Source organism: Pelecanus crispus, chromosome 10 (genome assembly GCF_030463565.1).
Source record: "Pelecanus crispus isolate bPelCri1 chromosome 10, bPelCri1.pri, whole genome shotgun sequence".
Taxonomy (NCBI): Eukaryota; Metazoa; Chordata; class Aves; order Pelecaniformes; family Pelecanidae; genus Pelecanus; species Pelecanus crispus.
This window is the reverse complement of record NC_134652.1, coordinates 39,137,179-39,155,867: the sequence shown is the minus strand read 5'-3', so window position 1 is coordinate 39,155,867 and position 18,689 is coordinate 39,137,179. Positions and strand designations below refer to the sequence as shown.

The following is an 18,689-nucleotide window of genomic DNA, read 5'->3' as shown; positions in this document are numbered from 1 at the left end:
TGCATATATACTTCCTTTTACTGCCAACCTCGTCTCTTAGAATTGTCCCTACTGTTTTAAACAACTTGAAAACATAAAAAGAGGCTCAGTAAGTTACTGATACAGTAGCTGCTATCGCAGATATGCAGTTATTGCATTCAACATCTGCTCACATTCCTCCAGTGCCATTTAACACTGGTAACAAAAACGACAACAGAAAAATGAACTTCCTGATCGCTTAGATGAGGCATTTTCTAAGCCAACCTTAATCAACAGGGATTTGCTTCTTCAACCCTATACAAATGGTTGCTTCCTGAATCCAGCTGCAATGGAAAGGGAGCATGAACTCTTATCGGGCCACGCAGCCGCTGCCTGGGGAACTACTGAAAGGTTCCTTTACTCTTGGGTGTTGTTGCTTTGCAGAAGGGCAGTTCCCTGTTCAGCAGGAAACAGGAAAGTCTCTGAAGGCCTGGAGGCCCCAACCCAGTACCACAAGGATCCTTGCCTGCGCTGAGAGCAATACAACACTGGATACATGCGAACCAAAGCCAGGTCAGACTCCAAACAGTCTGCAGCAGACTCCAAACAACACTGCAGCAAAGCCAAACACTCTGGGTGCGAGTATCTAGGCTACAGCAAGCTGTATTAATGCTAAAGCAGTTCCATGAAAGGACACGCTGCTTCAGGACAAAAGCGTATCTGCCCTTGGATTGTTCTCTGTCCTCTGGTTTAAAAAACACAAGCCTCATTTCCCACGTGGTTTTTTTCCCCACTTTCCATTTACTTCCCCACGCCTGTACCTAAAAAGAAAAGCGCCACAGAACGTACACAGTTTCACAGACAACCATGGTTACAGAAACAGCATTAACCACTTATTTTGCTACATATTGCAAAGCAAAGCAGACATTACCTTCCGGAGGTCACCCCCCGAACAATATTCCATTGCCAGAAGAGGAACGTTGTTAACCAGAAAGTTCATCTCCTCGGGAACTTCACAGGCTCTTACTACATTGGGATGGTTCAACCTAAGCACATGGAAAGCTGGATGAAAACTCTGGACTCCTCTTTTGGAAAAATGAGACAACAGATTGTCAACCAACCATATTTCATGTTACAGGTACAATTTCTGTTCCCCAAATGTATCCTTGCTGAGAAGTACGCTCTTCAACTGGTACTTACCAGTATCCAAATGCATAAAATCCATACCTTGGGAACACACAAACCAGTGGTAAGCAGAAACGACATCTCAAAGTCCAGGTACAGCACTTTGATGATGGGGATCTAGGCTCAAGTTCTGGATTCCTGCACATTCCTGGCAAAGTCCTTACATACATGTCTCTGTTTCTGCATGTGGGGACAGTTTCCCCCCCAGTCCAAGGGTTTCATGGGAATCCGTTAAACTTGTACAATTGTACTAGGGAGGTAGAACCAGGCAGGTGAAATCCACATACATCGGGAAGGATTCATTTCTGCAACTGAATTCAAACAGCTGCTTCCCAACTGTTTCTAATACATGTTGCTCATGAGAATAAAAGACACATCCAGAAGGAAGTGAAGACAAATTACTTCTGTGTACACCTTCCAAAGCCTCTGGAAGCCACCACAAGAGCAGCTCTAGCTGTGCGGCTCAGTGCTTGGGTGCAGAAAATGAATATGGTGAAAACACTAACAAGATCACCAAGCCCCAACTTACAAACTCAGGTTGCCTGCAAGTGGTTTCCTCCAATGTTAGCGCATATGGCGAGCAGCAGGAGAGGGTGACAAGGCGGCAGAGCAGAAGCTCAGTAAAGCTCTGTGCAGCCAGGGCACTGCAGGCCTAGGTGAGGACAATTCACAACAAAAATGAGCAGCATCCCTGCTCCCACCAGTGGGGCGGAGCATTTCATGCTCCGGGATCTCTCTCAAAAGGGAGGAGGAATTCTCAGGACGAGGGAACAACTGTATGAGACCCTGACATCCAGAACCAGTCATGTCCACGAGGACAAACCTGGCCAGCTCTGGTTCACAGGTACCTCAGAGTGACATGCCGGAGAGAGGGATGGCAGGCAGAATAGAGTACACAGTTTCTCACAAGAAAGCGTTAGGAGACATTATTCTGTATATGCAGGAGTGTGACAGGAAAGAAGAAATTCCTCACCCTCCGTTTGCTAAATCACAGATGAATGCACTACACGGTATGGAACTCGGGGGTGTTCTCATGTCACCACATTAAAATGCAACGCATCGCATGCCGCAAGTTTGGAGGAATTTAGTTCCCATCACTAGGGGATGGATGGCCCAGGCAGCACAAGACCGCAGAGGGTTTGCACGTTGCTAGGTCCCAAGCCAAGACATCAGCTAGTACACCAGAGCAGACGCACTTGGGCATCTTGGGATGACAGATAAAGCAGCGCAGCACTGCTAGGCGACAGGCAGACCCTCAGCCTGGCTGGCCCAGGGGCTGGGAGCCGGCTGTCCCCACGCTCTGGTCCTTCAGCCTGGCTGGCTCAGGGGCTGGCTGTCCCCACGCCCCGGTCCCTCAGCCCGGCTGGTTCAAGGGCTGATGCCCCGGCTCCTCCATGCCCCGGTCCCTCAGTCTGGCTGTCCCCACGCCCCGCTCCCTCGGCCCGTCCGGCTGAGGGCCGCCATGCCCCGGCTGCCCGTGCCGTGCCGTCCCGTCCGCACTCACTTCTTCATGATGTCGATCTCGTGGCACCAGCGATCCTTGTTCTTGACGCTGAGCTCCAGCCGGCAGGACTTGATGGCCACCCGGGCGCCCGAGTCCTGCGGGACACAGCGCCGTCAGCCGCCCGGCCCTGCCCGCCCCGGCCCTCCCCGCCGCCGCTCCGCGCCGCCCCACCTGGTGCTGGTAGAGGCAGACGTTACCGAAGCCGCCGGTGCCCAGGCGGTCGCGCATCTCCCAGGGCCCGCAGCCGCCGGCCGGCTGCCCCCGCAGGGCCGCCCCGCCGGGGGCCCGCTCCGCGCCGCCGGGCCCGGGGGGGGCGCCCCGCTCCATCGCGCCGCAGCCACTCGACGCCACCGGCAACTCCGCCTTTATTGCCGCGTCACCGCGCGCGCGCCCGCCCGCCCGCCAATCGCCGCGCGTTCAAGCCGCCTCCGTCAGCGCCCGCGTCAGCAGCGCCGCCGCCCGTCCTCAGGCCTGGAGGGCGAAGTCGAAGGGCTGGAAGTCGCGGCGGAAGGCTCGGGCCTGCGCCGCCTCCTCCGCCCGCTCCGCCGCGCACCGCCGCCAGTCGGCCCGCTGGGGCAGCGCCAGCAGCGTCTCGCTCGCCAGCACCTCCCTGCAAGCACAGGCCGCGCGTCACCGCCGACGTCACGCGCCCGGGCGTGCCGTCAGCGCCGCGGGGCCGGGGTTTTGGGGGCGGGGGGGAACGGGGGAAAGGCACCCACCTGCCGAAGTGCAGCGGGAAGCGGCCGCGGATGCGGTGGAAGAGCTTCTCCCCCGTGTCCAGCTCCACGTAGAAGTAGGGCGTCCCCGGCTGCGCAACCTGCGGGGGGGAGAGGCGGGGAGAGGGGAGCCCGCTGCGGACCCCCGCCCCCCCAGCAGCACCGCAGCCCCCTGCCAGCTCTGCCCGCCTTTTGGAAAGGAGCAGACGTTTCCTAACCAGTCATATCTTTACAGAGCTCAGCAAAACAAACCAATCCACCCAGACACGCCAAACTGCACCCGCGGCCAACGTCAAACTGTCTTCCAAGGGACAATGAAGCGATGCATCACTTTCCACTGGCATCATCAGCTGAGGATGCATACAGGGCACTACCATAATATTTTTTGTGGTTTCATTCTGCAGTTACCACTACAGAGTCACTAAATGAGCGCGCCAGGCAGTTCTGATCATTCTTAACCTGCTAAGAGCTAAGTCATAGAATAGAATCATAGAAGTCATCCCGTGCTAACACGGCACATTTTTAGAGGAAGGAGAAAGCACGTGAAGAGACTACATTCACATTTCTCAGCTGAGAAATCAGCCTCGAAGCTTGCCAACGTGGGTATCAACAGCTGCGACGGCACAGAAAGAGACAAGTATGCACATGTGCTATTTCTGGCTCCTGCTGCAGATCAGGTCTCCCTGTGAATGCTGAGTGCAAACGCAAAAAAAACCCCTATGTCACTACTGACTCATTTCTCTGATACAGCAGGAAGATTTCTTTCAAATTCTTATCCAAGGGAACCTAAAACTACCTAATGTGGAGCAGCACTGAAAAGAGGGCTGGTGTTTGGTATCAGAAGGCATGAATTCAGCAAGCCTACACATAGCTGGAATAGTTTTGAGGTAAGCAACGCATCTGTTGTTCACAGGAACTTCACCCGGAGCAGAAGACATCTAGCACATTTCCCAGATCTACAATGGTCTGCCTCCAACAGCTTAACCCTACCACACAAAGTGACCTCAGAGGGAAACAGCAGCCCAGACAGGACAGAGGGAAAGTAAATAACAGGTAAATATCAAATAAATTCTTGTCTCATACTTGTGTGATATCTGAGTGCTCTGGGATTTCTAATAATTCAATCTGTTGTTCCTGTGCCTGTACAATAAAGGATTCTTTAATGTCTTCAGAAGTACACTGGTCCAATGGGACAGGAATCACCTGGAGAGGGAGGACAACATTTCCGTAAAAAGAAGAAAAGACAAAAAAAAACCCCAAACCCACTTGCAGGAAGCAATCAGTCCATCACTGGAGCTGTTGTGCTCCTCAGTATAGCTCAGTATCATCAAAGAAGACAGGTGAGCACCTATCTGTACAGACTTAAACTTATGAGATTTTTTTTTCTGTAGGAGCTGAACAAAAAAGCTGAAAACTAAAAGCTTGAAGAAGTTCTCAGCACAGCCTTCTCCTTTCTGATCTCTGTGGTAGTTCAAGGCCGCTCTGATACAGTTGCAGATCTGCCAAATACAGAAACCACCACAATAAACCCCTAAATGATTGACACACAAGGACAAAAAAAAAAAAAAATAATCAAAGGCTGGTACTGGTAGACTATGACCAGAGTTCTGCATGTAACTTTAGATTTTCAGCCTACTTCAGTTACAAATGTGAGCACCATGGTTCATGTGCCTATGTGAGCCGATCAGAGCCAGAACAAGGTCTTGCAACTTATCTGAAAACCTTATGGGCTTTTTAAATCAGTTCCATGCAGGGAAAAGTTTTCCACACCCACTCAACACAATCAACGCTGTGCTGCTGTAACACAAAGGATTAAATGACTATGGCAGAACCAGCACCGGTTTTATTTTTGCTCTGGCTCTATCTGTGGGTATGACGACTTCTCTCCATACTCTGGGAAGGCACAGAATAAAGAGGGAAATTTGAAGGTGAGCTTTCTCCTTCAATTCATTTGCAGATAAGTGCAAGTTTATATTCTCCAAGGGTGACACTAAAACCATACCTGTAACTGCAGATGCTGACTCCTATAGTTTCTTTCAAATAGGACATATCTCTTTCCCTTGCTTCTGAAAAATTCCTTTAGGGCAGACTTGTACTTGGTCACTTCTTCCACCACCTCTGAAGATAAGTCAACCACTGACTGATAGTGCCCAATAGGCAAAATCAAGACATGATCAGGTAATAAGCCACCTTTGGCCAGGGCAAGATAGCACTAGAGTGAAACAATACACACCAGTTACTCACTGCAAGCAACACTTACTTACCATGCTGTGGAAATTTACTCTCTGACTGCATTCTGAGTATCCTCCAGCCTAACGATTCTGCCTCAGGAACAGGAAAGTCGTCTCCTCTATGTCACTTATTGGGGATTGTTTATTAGCAATTTATTAATTACTAGAGGAATGAGAAAGAGAGAGGGACTCCTAAAGGACCAAAAAAAAAAAAAACCCAAAACCTTTTGAATGCCAGAGAATGACTTGTCTGCAGGAAAGTAGCTGAGTGAACTTCAGCACTCTGGCTAGAATTTCTTATTAGGACAAGAAAATCCATGTGAAAATTGCCTTTCAAATAAGCCCATGAACAAACCTGTCCCTGTAGCAGTTTGAAGTAGATTATGCTATACAGGAGCAATAACTTTAAGCAAAGTGAATATACCAATGATTGAATTAATCTCCAAGATGTACTTCCAGATGTCAACTTCAAAGCTATCTTATCTTCTGTTTAATCTATGTATAACAAAACTGGAACCAATCATCCCAGGGAGATCTGGCATAACTCCAGACAGTGCATCTTGCTGCCAAAGCAGGTCCCAGTTTACACAGAGTTCATACTGGAAAAGTTCTGCCAGATGATAACATAAGCAAACCATGAGGGCTGACACAGCAAAAAGTGTTCAGGCACTGTAATCCAGCTCTGCTGCCAAGGCAAAACTGGGCCATGCTTCATTTTTTAAAAGACTTTATATAATTTTGTAGGGGCGATGAGAAGAAACTGAAACCAAAACCAAGAGTCAGCTTCAAATAACGGGGTTTTTTTTAAGATTTAAAAGTAGAGATTGGTATTTTATATTGCCATGTCTTAGCATGATTCTGCCATCATGTAGCAAAGAACATGCTACAGGTACTTACATGCGTGCCAATACTAACAACCAAGTGCTTCTCAACTTCTGGACTGGCGAGGCAGAACCAGCAGGGCCCCGTGGGCTGTGCTTTATTGGGAGAAGAAAGAGAAACAATTGTTAGCACAAGGCTTATTTGTCAGAACAAGGAATGGAACAAGATCAGGAATTCCAGGTGGCTGGAATCTTCCAACCACCCTTCCCAGTTGATAAAGTGCTGAAGATGTCAGAAGGACACAGCTCCTGGAAGCAGATGTGGTCAGAGAACTGGTGCCTCTGGGAAATTCCAGCAAGAGAGGAGGTGGCAGCGGTCACACCCTTGTTGACTGCCATCCTCATCAAGTGCTCTAATTTAACGGAAGAGCACTAATTCCTGGAATCTAGTGGTTACTGCTCACTAATAAGAAAGCACCAACAAATTTAAACAAACAAATCAAAATGAGGCAAAATTACTGCACAGGTAGAGACCAGGACAAACTGTCAAACACACCTGTCAGTTCTGGCCTATTCATCACACTCAAAACACCTGGGATTCACACCCGAATTGCGATACCTGAGGTGACCTTTAATATAAGTTGATGGCATCGATAAGCTAGGCCTCTCCTTAGGGTCAAACACTTTATTCACATCCTTTGCAGGCTGTGTACAAGAACAGACAAGCAGCTTTGCAAATGCAATAAACATGACGGGGCTCTCCCAAGAACTGCAGGAAACCAAACGTCCAATTCTGGGGTTCATTTCTGAGCAGAACAGTGTAACAAGGCTCTCTTCTCATGTCATCAAACTCCAGAGGACTTTGGAAGTTATATGAATATGCACACTGGCACACTATATCCTACAGAAGTGATGGGGGAAAACAGTAACACCCACACACATTCTTTCATCAAAACGTCAGTTTGCCATTACAGCCGGTTCTGCCTCTGCAGGCATGTACATCTTAGCATAAAGTAATTTAGCCTGTAGAACTGTTACGTGCAAGGACTATGCAAAGGGTTTGAAAATCTAGTAAATAAAAACTGAACAACTTAGTCTCGTGTAACAAAAGCAACCAGACTTATCTACCAGAGGCATTTTTGAAGAATGTCTTCTTACCTGCTAGCAGTGGGAATAGCTTTCACAGAAACAAAGGGAAGGCTGACACCTACCCTATTTGGGCATTTTAAACCCAAATTTCTTTATAACCAAGACCAACATTTCTAAAGATACATGCTTGCAATAACACTGTCACTGAGAAGTCATGGTCCTTAAAGATTTCATTTCAATTTCTTCAAGTCAGACAAACTAATGAGATTTACAGCACAGAAATACAGAGGTAACAGAAAGGCTTCCTTCCTTCCCAGTTCATTAATACTTTGTGAACTCACAGCACAGAACAACTAAAGTGGTGTTTCAAGAACTCATCAGCACGTGATCCAGTCTCTTGCAGTCCCTCTGAATGGAAACATGCTGCTTTGTGAAACTGCCTGTTGTCACGTTCCGAGGCCAGTCTGATTCCAAGGGTAAATGGCATCAGCCCAACCACAACCACCACAGATCCAACTAGCTTTTCAACTATGCTTTTGACTTTTCTTTACTTATTGTCAGGTTTGTAGGAAACAAGGGACCCTTCATTCTTCTGTATTCCCACAGCATCTAGTATAGTGACAGAGCACATTGGCAAGCTGACATATTCAGATTAACAGCTTGAGAAAAATGAAGAGTGAGACAGTCCAATGCCTCACAGCTCAGGAAAAAGCATCCATATACTTACGGGGTTTTTTGGCTTGCTTAGGTTGGGAGTTCCCTCTGTCTTTCCCATCTGAGGGACGTTTCTTTCCCTGATGCTTGTTCAAATCAAAGAAAAACTGACAAGCTGATTCTTCCTGTTTAGAAAATGAAAACCAAAGCCCCTTATAAGTACATCCCAGAGACACAGTACATACAAGAATTTGCTTTTTCCAGAAGAGGTGTGTAACGACCCTTGAAAAGCATCAACAGCAAAAGCATCGATACCCTGGAACAGAATTAATTGAGCTCTTCCGGTAACGGAGCAGACTTTGCCTGCTGTCCTGGTTTCGGCTGGGATAGAGTTAATTTTCTTCCTAATAGCTGGCATAGTGCTGTGGTTTGGATTTAGGATGAGAATAATGTTGATAACACACTGACGGTTTAGTTGTTGCTAAGTGCTGCTTATGCCAGTCAAGGACTTTTCAGCTTCCCATGCTCTGCCAGGTGCACAAGAAGCTGGGAGGGAGCATAGCCAGAAGATGATCCAAACTGCCCCAAGGGCTATTCCATACCATATGGCGTCATGCTCAGTATATAAGCTGCAGGGAGTTGGCCGGGGGGAGCGATCGCTGCTCGGGAACTGTCTGGGTATTGGTTGGCAGGCGGTGAGCAATTGCATGGTGCATCACTTGCTTTGACATTACTATTACTATTATTATTATATTGTTATTATTACTACTGCTATTTTACTCTATTTCATTTCAATTATTAAACTGTTCTTATCTTAACCCAGGAGTGTTTCTCACTCTTATTCTTCCAATTCTCTCCCCCACCCCACAGGGGCAGGGGGAGTGAGCGAGCAGCTGTGTGGTGCTTAGCTGCTGGTTGGGGCTAAACCACCACACCTGCCTAGATACGCAGTCTCAGCCAGGGAAAAAATTCTGGGAGAGCTGCCCCAAATTGCTATGTTCTCCTATTTAGCCTTATGCTGAACATTCAGAATTGCTTGATTTTATGGATTACTCAAATCTCTTTTTCACTTGACAGGCAGTGCCAAAAGAATGTCTTTATTTTGTAGAGATGTTAACCTCTCAATAGACTCCCACAGAGGCTGAAAACATTGGACTAAGTTGTCATGTAGGGCAAAATGCCATTAGAAGGCTTTAATGCTGCAGAGGAAAGCACTTGGGAAAAGGATGGCACAGAGCAAGGCTGCTCACGCAAGCTTAGCTTGGCTCCCACTGGGGAGTACAACTGCAGTCTAAAATCCAACTTGCGCTGGAAGAACTGGCACGTACAGCGGAAGCATTTCTCCCAGTAAACTTGGCAAGCTTTTGTGCCTGTCTTCAATTGGATATTGAAGCTCAAAGGTACAAGAATTTTTGCTTCCATCAAGGTATTGACTGTTTGGTCCATGTGCATGCTGCGGGGAGAAAGGCCAGAGGGCAGTGCTTGCACTTCCTACCTGACACACTGTTCCAGCAAAGCCCAAGTCAAGCCTAACTTCAGGCTGAGTATTTCCCGCCCCCCCGCCAATGATTTCCCAATTTGGTTTCTTTACATTACATTAAGATATACAAGCATAGCTACTCCGCATTAGCAGAGTATCCCACAATGTTTAGAGGACAAAACATGGTCTGCACAGGGAAATAATCTGAGTCTCTACACTGATGAACACAATCCACTTGTCTGATGATCAAACTATGAAGCTGGCGATTTCAAAGCTTCTGACACCAACAGCTCAATGTTCAGGCCCCAGGAAGGAACTCTTCTGCCCTCAGGTGGCAAGCAACTGGTATTTAAAGGAGCATAGAGCTGGTAACTCAGGACACTTGAGGAAAAAAAAAAACAGTACCCAACACCACTTTCACCAGCATTAAGGGATACAGTGGAAATGCAACATCAAAAAAAGTAGCACCTGAGTAGCCAGCAGTCTAAAGGAGAAAAGTGGGGGCCAATTGCAAAGGACTAATTTGTAGTCTACAACTTAGAAAGAAGACGACCATGCGTGCTGAGGTGCCCATAGGAGACAGGCCTGACAAGCAAGCAGATTTAACTACAGCATCACCATGCAGACCTGCAGGAAGAATCATAGAATGGTTTGGGTTGGAAGGGACCTTTGAAGGTCACTGCCCTGGTTTCGGCTGGGATAGAGTTAAATTTCTTCCTAATAGCTGGCATAGTGCTGTGGTTTGGATTTAGGATGAGAATAATGCTGATAACACGCTGATGGTTTAGTTGTTGCTCAGTACTGCTTATGCTAGTCAAGGACTTCTCAGCTTCCCATGCTCTGCCAGGGGCACAAGAAACTGGGAGTGGGTACAGCCAGAATAGTTGATCCAAACTGCCCCAAGGGCTATTCCATACCATATGGCGTCATGCTCAGTATAGAAACTGGGGCGGGGGGGGGGGGGGTGGCCAGGGAGCAGCGAGTGCTGCTTGGGAACTGTCTGGGTATTGGTCGGCAGGTGGTGAGCAATTGCACTGTGCATCACTTGCTTTGTACACTATTATTACTATCATTATTATATTGTTATTATTATCATTACTATTTTATTTTATTTCAATTATTAAACTCTTGTTATCTCAACCCAGGAGTTTTCTCACTCTTACTCCTCTGATTCTCTCCCCGATCCCACCAGGGGAGGGGGAGTGAGCGAGTGGCTGCGTGGCGCTGAGCTGCTGGCTGGGGTTAAACCACGACAGTCATCCAGCCCAACCCCCCTGCAGTGAGCAGGGACACCTTCCACTGGATCAGGTTGCTCACAGCCCCATCCAACCTGACCTTGAATGTTTCCAGGGATGGGGCATCTACCACCTCTCTGAGCAACCTGTTCCAGTGTTCCACCACCCCCACTGTAAAAAATTTCTTCTAAGTCTGAATCTACCCTCTTTTAGTTCAAAACCATTACCCCTTGACCTATCGCTGCAGGCCCTACTAAAAAGTCTGTCCCCATCTTTCTTATAAGCCCCTTTTAAGTATTGAAAGGCCACATTAAGGTCTCCTCGCAGCCTTCTCTTCTCCAGGCTAAACAACCCCAACTCTCTCAGCCTGTCCTCGTAGCAGAAGTGCTCCAGCCCTCTAATCGTTTCTGTGGCCTCCTCTGGACCCACTCCAACAGCTCCATGTCTGTCCTGTGGTGAGGGCCCCAGAGCTGGACGCAGGGCTCCAGGTTAGGTCTCACCAGAGCAGAGTAGAGAGGCAGAATCACCTCCCTCAACCTGCTGGCCACACTGCTTTTCATGCAGCCCAGGATACGGTTGGCTTAAGAAGGGGCAAACTTAACAAACTCCCATGCATTGCATCTATACAATTTAGTTGACGCAAATAGTTTACACAAAACCCTGAAGTGTTTTGGACAGATATATTCCAAGCTTAAAGCCAAACACTGTTCTAAGCTCCCTGAACACAGAGTGAAACCAGAGTGTGTACATGGGGGAGAAGGCAGCGGTACCTCTGCACACAGGGGTGCTTTGGTCTTCTGTGCCTCCTTCTGCGATTTTCGGTATGGATTTTCAGTGACGTCCTGTGGCTGTTTCACCAGTTCTGCAGGGTCCATCAAGCTCATCGGCACAATGCTGAAGGCATAGAGGTACTAGAACAAAAACAGATGGCTCAAATGCAAGAAGCTTTTGCCATGACTGCAACTCCGAAGAGGTCAGCTGTGAACTAAGCCACCCTGAAATGGTAACACACAACTTAGCACTGCAAGAACTCAGCAAATCAGCGTTTAAGCTAAGGCAGGACATGAAAAATGCACTCCCTGTGCCAGACTCCCACCCAGTGCAACCGAGAGTTTATGGAGTGTTTCCAAGTGGCTCATTCCTTTTACTTTAAGAAAAGATCTTTTTGAAACGCAGCAGTGTATCCTAGTTGAAAAAGAAACCATCTTGATCCTCACTTGTTTCCAGGTCTTCTATCTGTCCAGAACGCCTAGACCTTTTTTTGTTACCAGCCCAGGTTCCTATGCCGCCTTAACCACTAGCAACCTGTCCTTCTATACCAATATTCTGTAACTTCCTTAAGGGGAGAAGAGAAACAGCTTAAAAACACCCCAAACCAAAACAGCCCCTTCCCATCCCAGAAGTTAGTTATTTTCAGTGACTTGTAAGGGCTCCTTTGGAATTTTACTTCCTTCTTAAAGCAGGCCATGCGAACAGAAAACACGTAAAGCAGTTGGGGAAGAGGAAGGAATGGCAGCTTTCTAACCACTTTCCTCTGCAGCTGTTTTCACAACTACCTGCCATTTGACCAAGTAGAGAAGAACAACGGTGCCTCAGAACACGTCTTGCAGCCCTTACCCTTCGGACATAACGGGTAAATGATATCTATTACTCAAGTAAGATAGATCCCTCCACTTCAGTCAAGCTTTTAAGTGATCGTCGCTATCCTCTAGCTAGCCAAAGCTGGGCTTACTGCCCTATTGCTTGTACTTGAGCAAAGAAGAAAGATTTAGGAGCGTCAGTACCTTTTTCTTGCTTGTATTGCCAACATCAGCAAGTGCAATAAACCTGCTCACATGCTGTGGGGTCTGCTGTAGCACTGTGTGATTTCTGTAAGGAAGCAAAACATGATTGTACTGGCACATACAATATAGAAAAGGACAGTGGGAAAACCACGTGTCCTCCATGAAGCTACTCAGACAGCACGCCAGCCATGTAGTCTTTGGCCAAGAACATGGAGGCTTGAGGACAGACAGATTCATGAGACCTAACAGCAATCAGCTGCACAGACCACAATGACATCTCATTGCAGTCCAAATACAGAGATGAGAGGACAATTCACTAGTCTGAAAACAGCTACACCTTTAAAGTGTTTCCTGTGGAAAGGATAATAATCTTACCCACCGTTAACATGGCAGCCTTAGTTTTATTTGTAGGTTGCTCTGACACCTACCTTACATGAGTAGTAACATTTTATGTACAAAGTTATGACTGAAGACACCAGTCTCTTCACCACACAAGAGCTTTTCCACGATACATTTTCAGAGACACACACCTGAATTAGGCTGAACACTGTTTAAATGTGACTAAGAGCAACCAACTTGGCATCAGATTCACAGCAATGTACTCAGGCAAGTGTTGTCAGCAATGGCACAGTTTTCAAGGGAGCAGGAATTATGGTAATAAGATGCATCTGAGAAACAATCTTAACCCTGTGTTGGGGCTGGATGAATTCATAAAATTATTTTAAAGTTGTCCTCCTGTGTTCTTTAAAAACTGAACTCTTATTAGAAAATAAATGAGATTTCACATGGTCTTACAAACCTGTAAGGAAGTCTTTCATAATAGGCTTTCTCCAGGGCAGCAAAGTGGTACCTTGGTTTGAGACTTGCAGCTAGATCAGATACTAACTTGGAGCCACATTTCTTGGTATCTATTTCTCCCTACAAAATACAAACCAAGTTTTATTTAAAAAAAAACTGTCAGATTGCAGTGAAAAGAAACAGCTTTATACAGAACTGCATGCTGGAAACATGGAGACTGACTGTAGTGGTCGCCATTACCTGGAAGTGGGGAAAAAAGTCAAAAGGGCTCTTATCAACAACCAGAGCTTACTCTTTTAATCCATTCTGTGTGCTCAGGGTTTGCATCCACTCATTTCACCAATCCAAGTTTGTCATGTTTTCCTTCTCTTGGTCTTGTGAAGCCAGGGCAGCACAGAGTGAGTTTGGCAAACACCAACAGATGTCAAAATCATTAAGACAAGTTTTGACCACATGCCCAGAGTGCCAAAGCTTTAGTGCATGAGTCAAGCGAATAGGAAAGCTCTGAGGTTTCCTTAGGAAGCAAAATTTTATCCCGCTCCCATCCCCAAGAAGTCAGAACAAAACAAAACAGAGGAAGAACCAGACCATTTAGTACAGCTGACTGACACTTAAGGAAATAAACACCAAAATGGTTAAAAAGTCTTGAAGAGGGGGAGAAAGAATGACTTAATGTCAAGTGGTATTGAAGATGCTTAGAGCATAGCATTCTCCATCGGAGACTAGCAGCATCGTTCCACAGCAACTGCAATCAACTGAATTCAGAGCAACATTTGCGATCAGATGAAAGCTATTGACTCTGATTTTTCAGCCAGGAACAGATACAATGCCCCAAAGTTTCACAAATCCCCCTCCCCATTGGTCCCTCTTCTCTGAAGAACCAGAACATCTGCTGTCCATTTTTCACTCTCAGCTTTCTCAAGCACTTGGAGATGGCCCAACTGCCCAAATCGCCACAGCAAGCAGAAAGGCAATCCTTGTTAAATCCATCTGGAAACACATTCCGACAGAAAACAGAACACTTACCGCACTGTTGCCAAAAGTCCCCACGTCTCTGGGCCAGGGGGATGTCAGCAATATATCCACACCTTTGAAGTTTGGGGTTGATAACAAGGATGTTTTTAATTCTGCCACATCCTTTGCGCTGAAACTGTAGGCAGGAGCTGGCTCATCCTGGGACTCAGTACCACTCAGGTATGCGATCTGCAGTCCAGAAGTACCAGTATAAAGACCTCGACGGCCTGCATTAATACACAGGCATGCATTTTGAGATGTAGACATTGCAAGTAATCTCTTAGTCGCATCATAGAGAGAGGATCAAATTCAGCAGTCCTGCCATACTTCTGCTGAAACTATCCTTACAAACAGCTCATTTTCTGTGCCCATAAACTGTGGTAAAGACATGTTTTAGTGCAATGGCTCAAACCCTGCCTACAGTGAAGAAGCCGTTCAGACAACCCCCAGTCTTCTCACTGCTATCTTGCTTCCCAAAAATCAATCCATATCAAAAGCTTGGTATGAAGGCTGAGTAAGAAAAAGAAAAGCCAACTGCGAGTGCCTTTACTTGTTACATTTTTTGTCAGGTGGCATTCTAGAAAGAAACTAGTTTTTCCTTTTAGCTTTGCTACAGCTTCATTACCTTTAACGGTGACACTTCTTACCTCTGCTACTCCAGTAAGAGCCTCAGAGCATAGCAAAAATCATACTTCAAGCAGCAAACCTTCCCCATACAAAGACAGGCATGCTATGGGAATAAGATATTCTCAAAGAACAGGCTCTTTCAGCTACTCTTCCTTTTGGTTAGCAAGTTCAGTGTTAGAAAACAACAAAAAAAGCAGGGTTCTCTTTCACATTTAACATAGCAGATTGTATCAGCCTTTCAACATGGAGTTCAACTCTAGTCTGAACCCCGGAACAAGAAATGCCACCTTAAAATTTCCAGAAAAAGGAAGAGCGTTGAAGTGGGAAGATCAGAAAGCATTCATGAAAGCACCACCAGGCAAATGCACATTCCTTATCACAAACCACCTGCAGCCTTACCTAAATAAGTGATGTTCTCAGCTAATTCGCAGCCACTGACATCTGGAAAATAGCTCACGGTCTCTTGGTCATTAGCGCCAAGCACGTAGGTTGGAATGGGAGCTGAGGAAGAAAACCACATGCACTCAGTCTGCTTGAATTCAAGTACATTAGCACAAGTTCAGTCGATGTTTATTATGAATTGCAGCAGGTCCCATCCATTCCTACAGGCCCCAACAGCACTCCTTTGCAGTGTGCCCAGGAGCAATAAGCACAGAACAAGAAAACTTCCTTCAAAATAAGTCCCCAAGCCTGGTGTTTCCACGGATGCACACAGAGAACAACCTCTGCTTTAACTACAACTCACTCTGCTGCCTACTTAAGAAGATCAGCTCCGAAATGATACATAGCCGTAAAAACACGGGTCTTCCCTACGGCAATGCTAAGCAAATACCAGAGCACAGGGACACCCTGTGATTCAGTTTAAGCTGATCCAAATTCGTATGGCTATTGGAAAACTGCAAACCATTGATGTTTTAGCGGAAAAGCTCAAGTTCATCAGCTCTTTGATTCACTTGGTAGAAAAACTTGCTGCATGACTTCACCTGAAACTGGTGGATATAATAAAAAAAAAAAAAAAAGCAATGGAAAGAACCAGTTTAAATTTCTCCATGGCTAGGTGATCAATAAAAATTGATTTATCCAAACAGCATAAATAAAATCTTTTCAAGCTATTAAAAGTTAGAAAAAGCAATGACCAATGTCAGAGACACCTCCTGTAGATTTCTTGGCAGACCCGTACACCAGTAAGCTGGTTAACAGTTCACCTGGTGAGCAGGTCTTAAGTTTTTCACTGAATAAAAACCACCTATAGTTTCCTGCTTAAGAAGGGAGAGCAGCAGCAATACAGCAGCTCTGCTACAGCTGTTCTTAGACTGTTGCTTGAAGTTCCAGCTCCCAGTCAGAAGATACCGGAGACTGCTTTCAATTGCAGAGCAAGAGTTTGAAAACCTTATGAACGGCTTAAAATCAAAATGAAGTGACACGAATCTTGTTTGTATCTGTGTGCATATAGATGAGGTTATAAGCTATAGATTTTTTTAACAGTTCAAAGGGTAAAGACAATTCAAGTGAGGAGGAGCAAAAATGCATCAGTCCAGGGAAGATTTTGCTGTTAACACCCACTCTTCTCCCTGCGGGCACAGGAGAGCTTCCTCAGGGAGTGAAGTTTAAACCACTAACAATTCTTCTTATATTCTCATAGCAACAGGAACACAAGGCAGCATGCCTCGCCATTGTAAGTCCTCAGCCACAAGCAGCAAACGGGACAGTCTTTGTCCAGATGCACAAACAAGCCAGGGATAACTGGGGAGTGATGCAGCAGCAGAGAGGAACTGGAAAGCAAGAGTCCCAGATCCCTTCTGGCTTGCCTCACACCAGGGTGAGAGCCAGAGTTGCACCGAAGAGGAAAGAAGAACACTACAAATGCTCGTGAGGTAGCATCTCCCTCAGAGACGGGTGTGGAAACAGGCAAAGAAGTCCACATAGGACTTTTCATATCCACGGCTGGAAAAACATCTTCAGTACAAGGGCTGCGGGGACCAAGGAGGAATGGGCAAACCCTGCTCCTTTGGAAAGCCTTCTGATCTCCATGGCTGGAGAACAGAGATGCTCAGCCCGCCGGCACCTCCGCTTTCCTCTTTCTCCTCAGGCCTGAATGCAGGGAGGGGAAGAAACCACTGCTACGCACTGCGGGAGAGGTCTGTGGTGGAAGCGCGAAGGTGCGTGTGAACAGGGAATGACCAGGAATTTCTGCAAGGGAAGCACCAGGAGTGGCAGAAGAAGGGCCACATACCAGTCGGCGTCCTGGGATCCAATGGCCTGCTGACCAAAGCACCGTAAACATTGACATACAGCTTCTCAGGCTACCCAGGTTGAGAAAACAAGGACCGCCCCACATGGCAGCCTACAGGCTGAAACTGTAAGGAGGCGATGGTAGGAACAGAAGTGCAGCCATAAGACATCCAGGCAAGGAGAGAGAAGACCCTGACGCCAATTAGAAGCATCCTATGACTGCAAACAGTGCTGGCCAGATGACCCAGGCACAAGCCTTGATGCCCAAATCATGGCAGGCTACTCAGGCACATGCATCTTCGTGCTCCCAAGTCTGAGAGCATGACGGAAATGAGTTTTGTTTTAAAACAAACCCATCTTTCCCTCCTGGGTGTTTTCCTACTTGAGTTTAACTGCTTTAACATTACACCGTTTAACTGCGACTTCTGAATTCAAAAGCATGCTGCGATGAGACAGTGAAGTGGGTCGCGAAATAGTGCAATCACCAGCATCCAGAGTGACAACGCTTCCCTTACCTTTCTTGGCCCCTGTGCGATAGTCTGCCCATTCTGTCTCTGAAGTAGAGCCAAAAAAATTCCCAACGCACAAAAGCATCTAAAAAAAATCAGATAAAGCAAGAGTTGCCATTTGACCAAAGACACAATAGATGCAACTTTTTCGCTGTATTGTCACAACATTGTGATGCGCATCACTTCAACAGCATTTTCTTTGGTATGGTAAAGAGGTTCCTCTGTGTTATCTGCACCTCCTATCAAACGCATAACAGCAACATTAATGGGGTTTTGACATGGCAAAGAGACAGTTGCTCTCCCGCACTCTCTGCCCACAGATTACGGTTCCTCCCAACGCTCTGGTGCTGTTCAGGGAGGGCTGAGGGGGTGCAAAGCCAGCAGAAAGAGGAGGGTCATGGCCCCAGAGGGACAAGGAGCGCTGCAACACCTGCCCCAGCACCCCCAGCACGTGCCCTCCACGCAAAACCCACCCAGGAACTTCTCCCGTGTCACCCCAGGCAGGCCCCTGACCCGCGCCACCCCAACGCCGCTGCTCACCCGCACGACAGGCACCGCCACCCCAGGCGGCACGGCCCCCATTCGCCCGCGCCCGCCGCCCCGCAGGGAGCGGAGCGGGGCACCCCGCACCCCGGCCCCCCGCCACAGCCTTACGTCGAAGCGGCCGCTCTTGTCCTGGATGGCCCGGACCCGCCCGAAGAGCGTCTCCAGCCGCCCCTCCACGTCGCCACACGCCAACCTGCGGGACACAGCGCGTCAGTGGCGGCCGCCACGGCCCCGCCGCGCCTCAGCGGCCCGCCGCCCGCCCCGCCGTACTCACACACGCAGCGACGCTGCCGCCATCGCGGCGGC

General features: G+C 47.4%; 2 protein-coding genes and 1 non-coding gene across 4 annotated transcripts in view; all 3 read right to left on the bottom strand.

Annotated features, from left to right (window-relative positions):
- Positions 1 to 2,862, bottom strand: part of CHUK (component of inhibitor of nuclear factor kappa B kinase complex) — a 30,327-nt gene extending 27,465 nt beyond the window's left edge. Inside the window, exons 1-3 of one of the 2 annotated variants that reach the window (XM_075717799.1) lie at positions 2,819 to 2,862; positions 2,648 to 2,742; positions 890 to 1,004 (exon numbers count right to left, since the gene is read on the bottom strand). In XM_075717799.1, coding sequence (XP_075573914.1) covers positions 890 to 1,004; positions 2,648 to 2,655 — 123 coding nt within the window. In that variant the 5' untranslated portion in view covers positions 2,656 to 2,742; positions 2,819 to 2,862. Of the gene's footprint in view, positions 1 to 889; positions 1,005 to 1,185; positions 1,455 to 2,647; positions 2,743 to 2,818 lie in introns of those variants that run through there. The other variant, XM_075717800.1, reaches the window with a different exon arrangement.
- Positions 2,863 to 3,112: 250 nt separating this feature from the next.
- CWF19L1 (CWF19 like cell cycle control factor 1) lies at positions 3,113 to 18,680 on the bottom strand. The gene is made up of 14 exons (XM_075717657.1): positions 18,658 to 18,680; positions 18,492 to 18,576; positions 17,844 to 17,922; positions 15,496 to 15,597; positions 14,482 to 14,696; positions 13,457 to 13,575; positions 12,658 to 12,742; positions 11,644 to 11,784; positions 8,232 to 8,343; positions 6,492 to 6,571; positions 5,366 to 5,575; positions 4,447 to 4,566; positions 3,367 to 3,464; positions 3,113 to 3,257 (listed from the first exon to the last, which is right to left on the bottom strand). Exons 1-14 carry the CDS (start codon positions 18,678 to 18,680, stop codon positions 3,113 to 3,115), a joined length of 1,614 nt encoding a protein of 537 aa, XP_075573772.1.
- LOC142594501 (small nucleolar RNA SNORA12) lies at positions 4,747 to 4,889 on the bottom strand. Its single transcript, XR_012831453.1, has one exon. It is a non-coding gene; the product is annotated as a small nucleolar RNA SNORA12 (small nucleolar RNA).
- Positions 18,681 to 18,689: the final 9 nt, after the last annotated feature.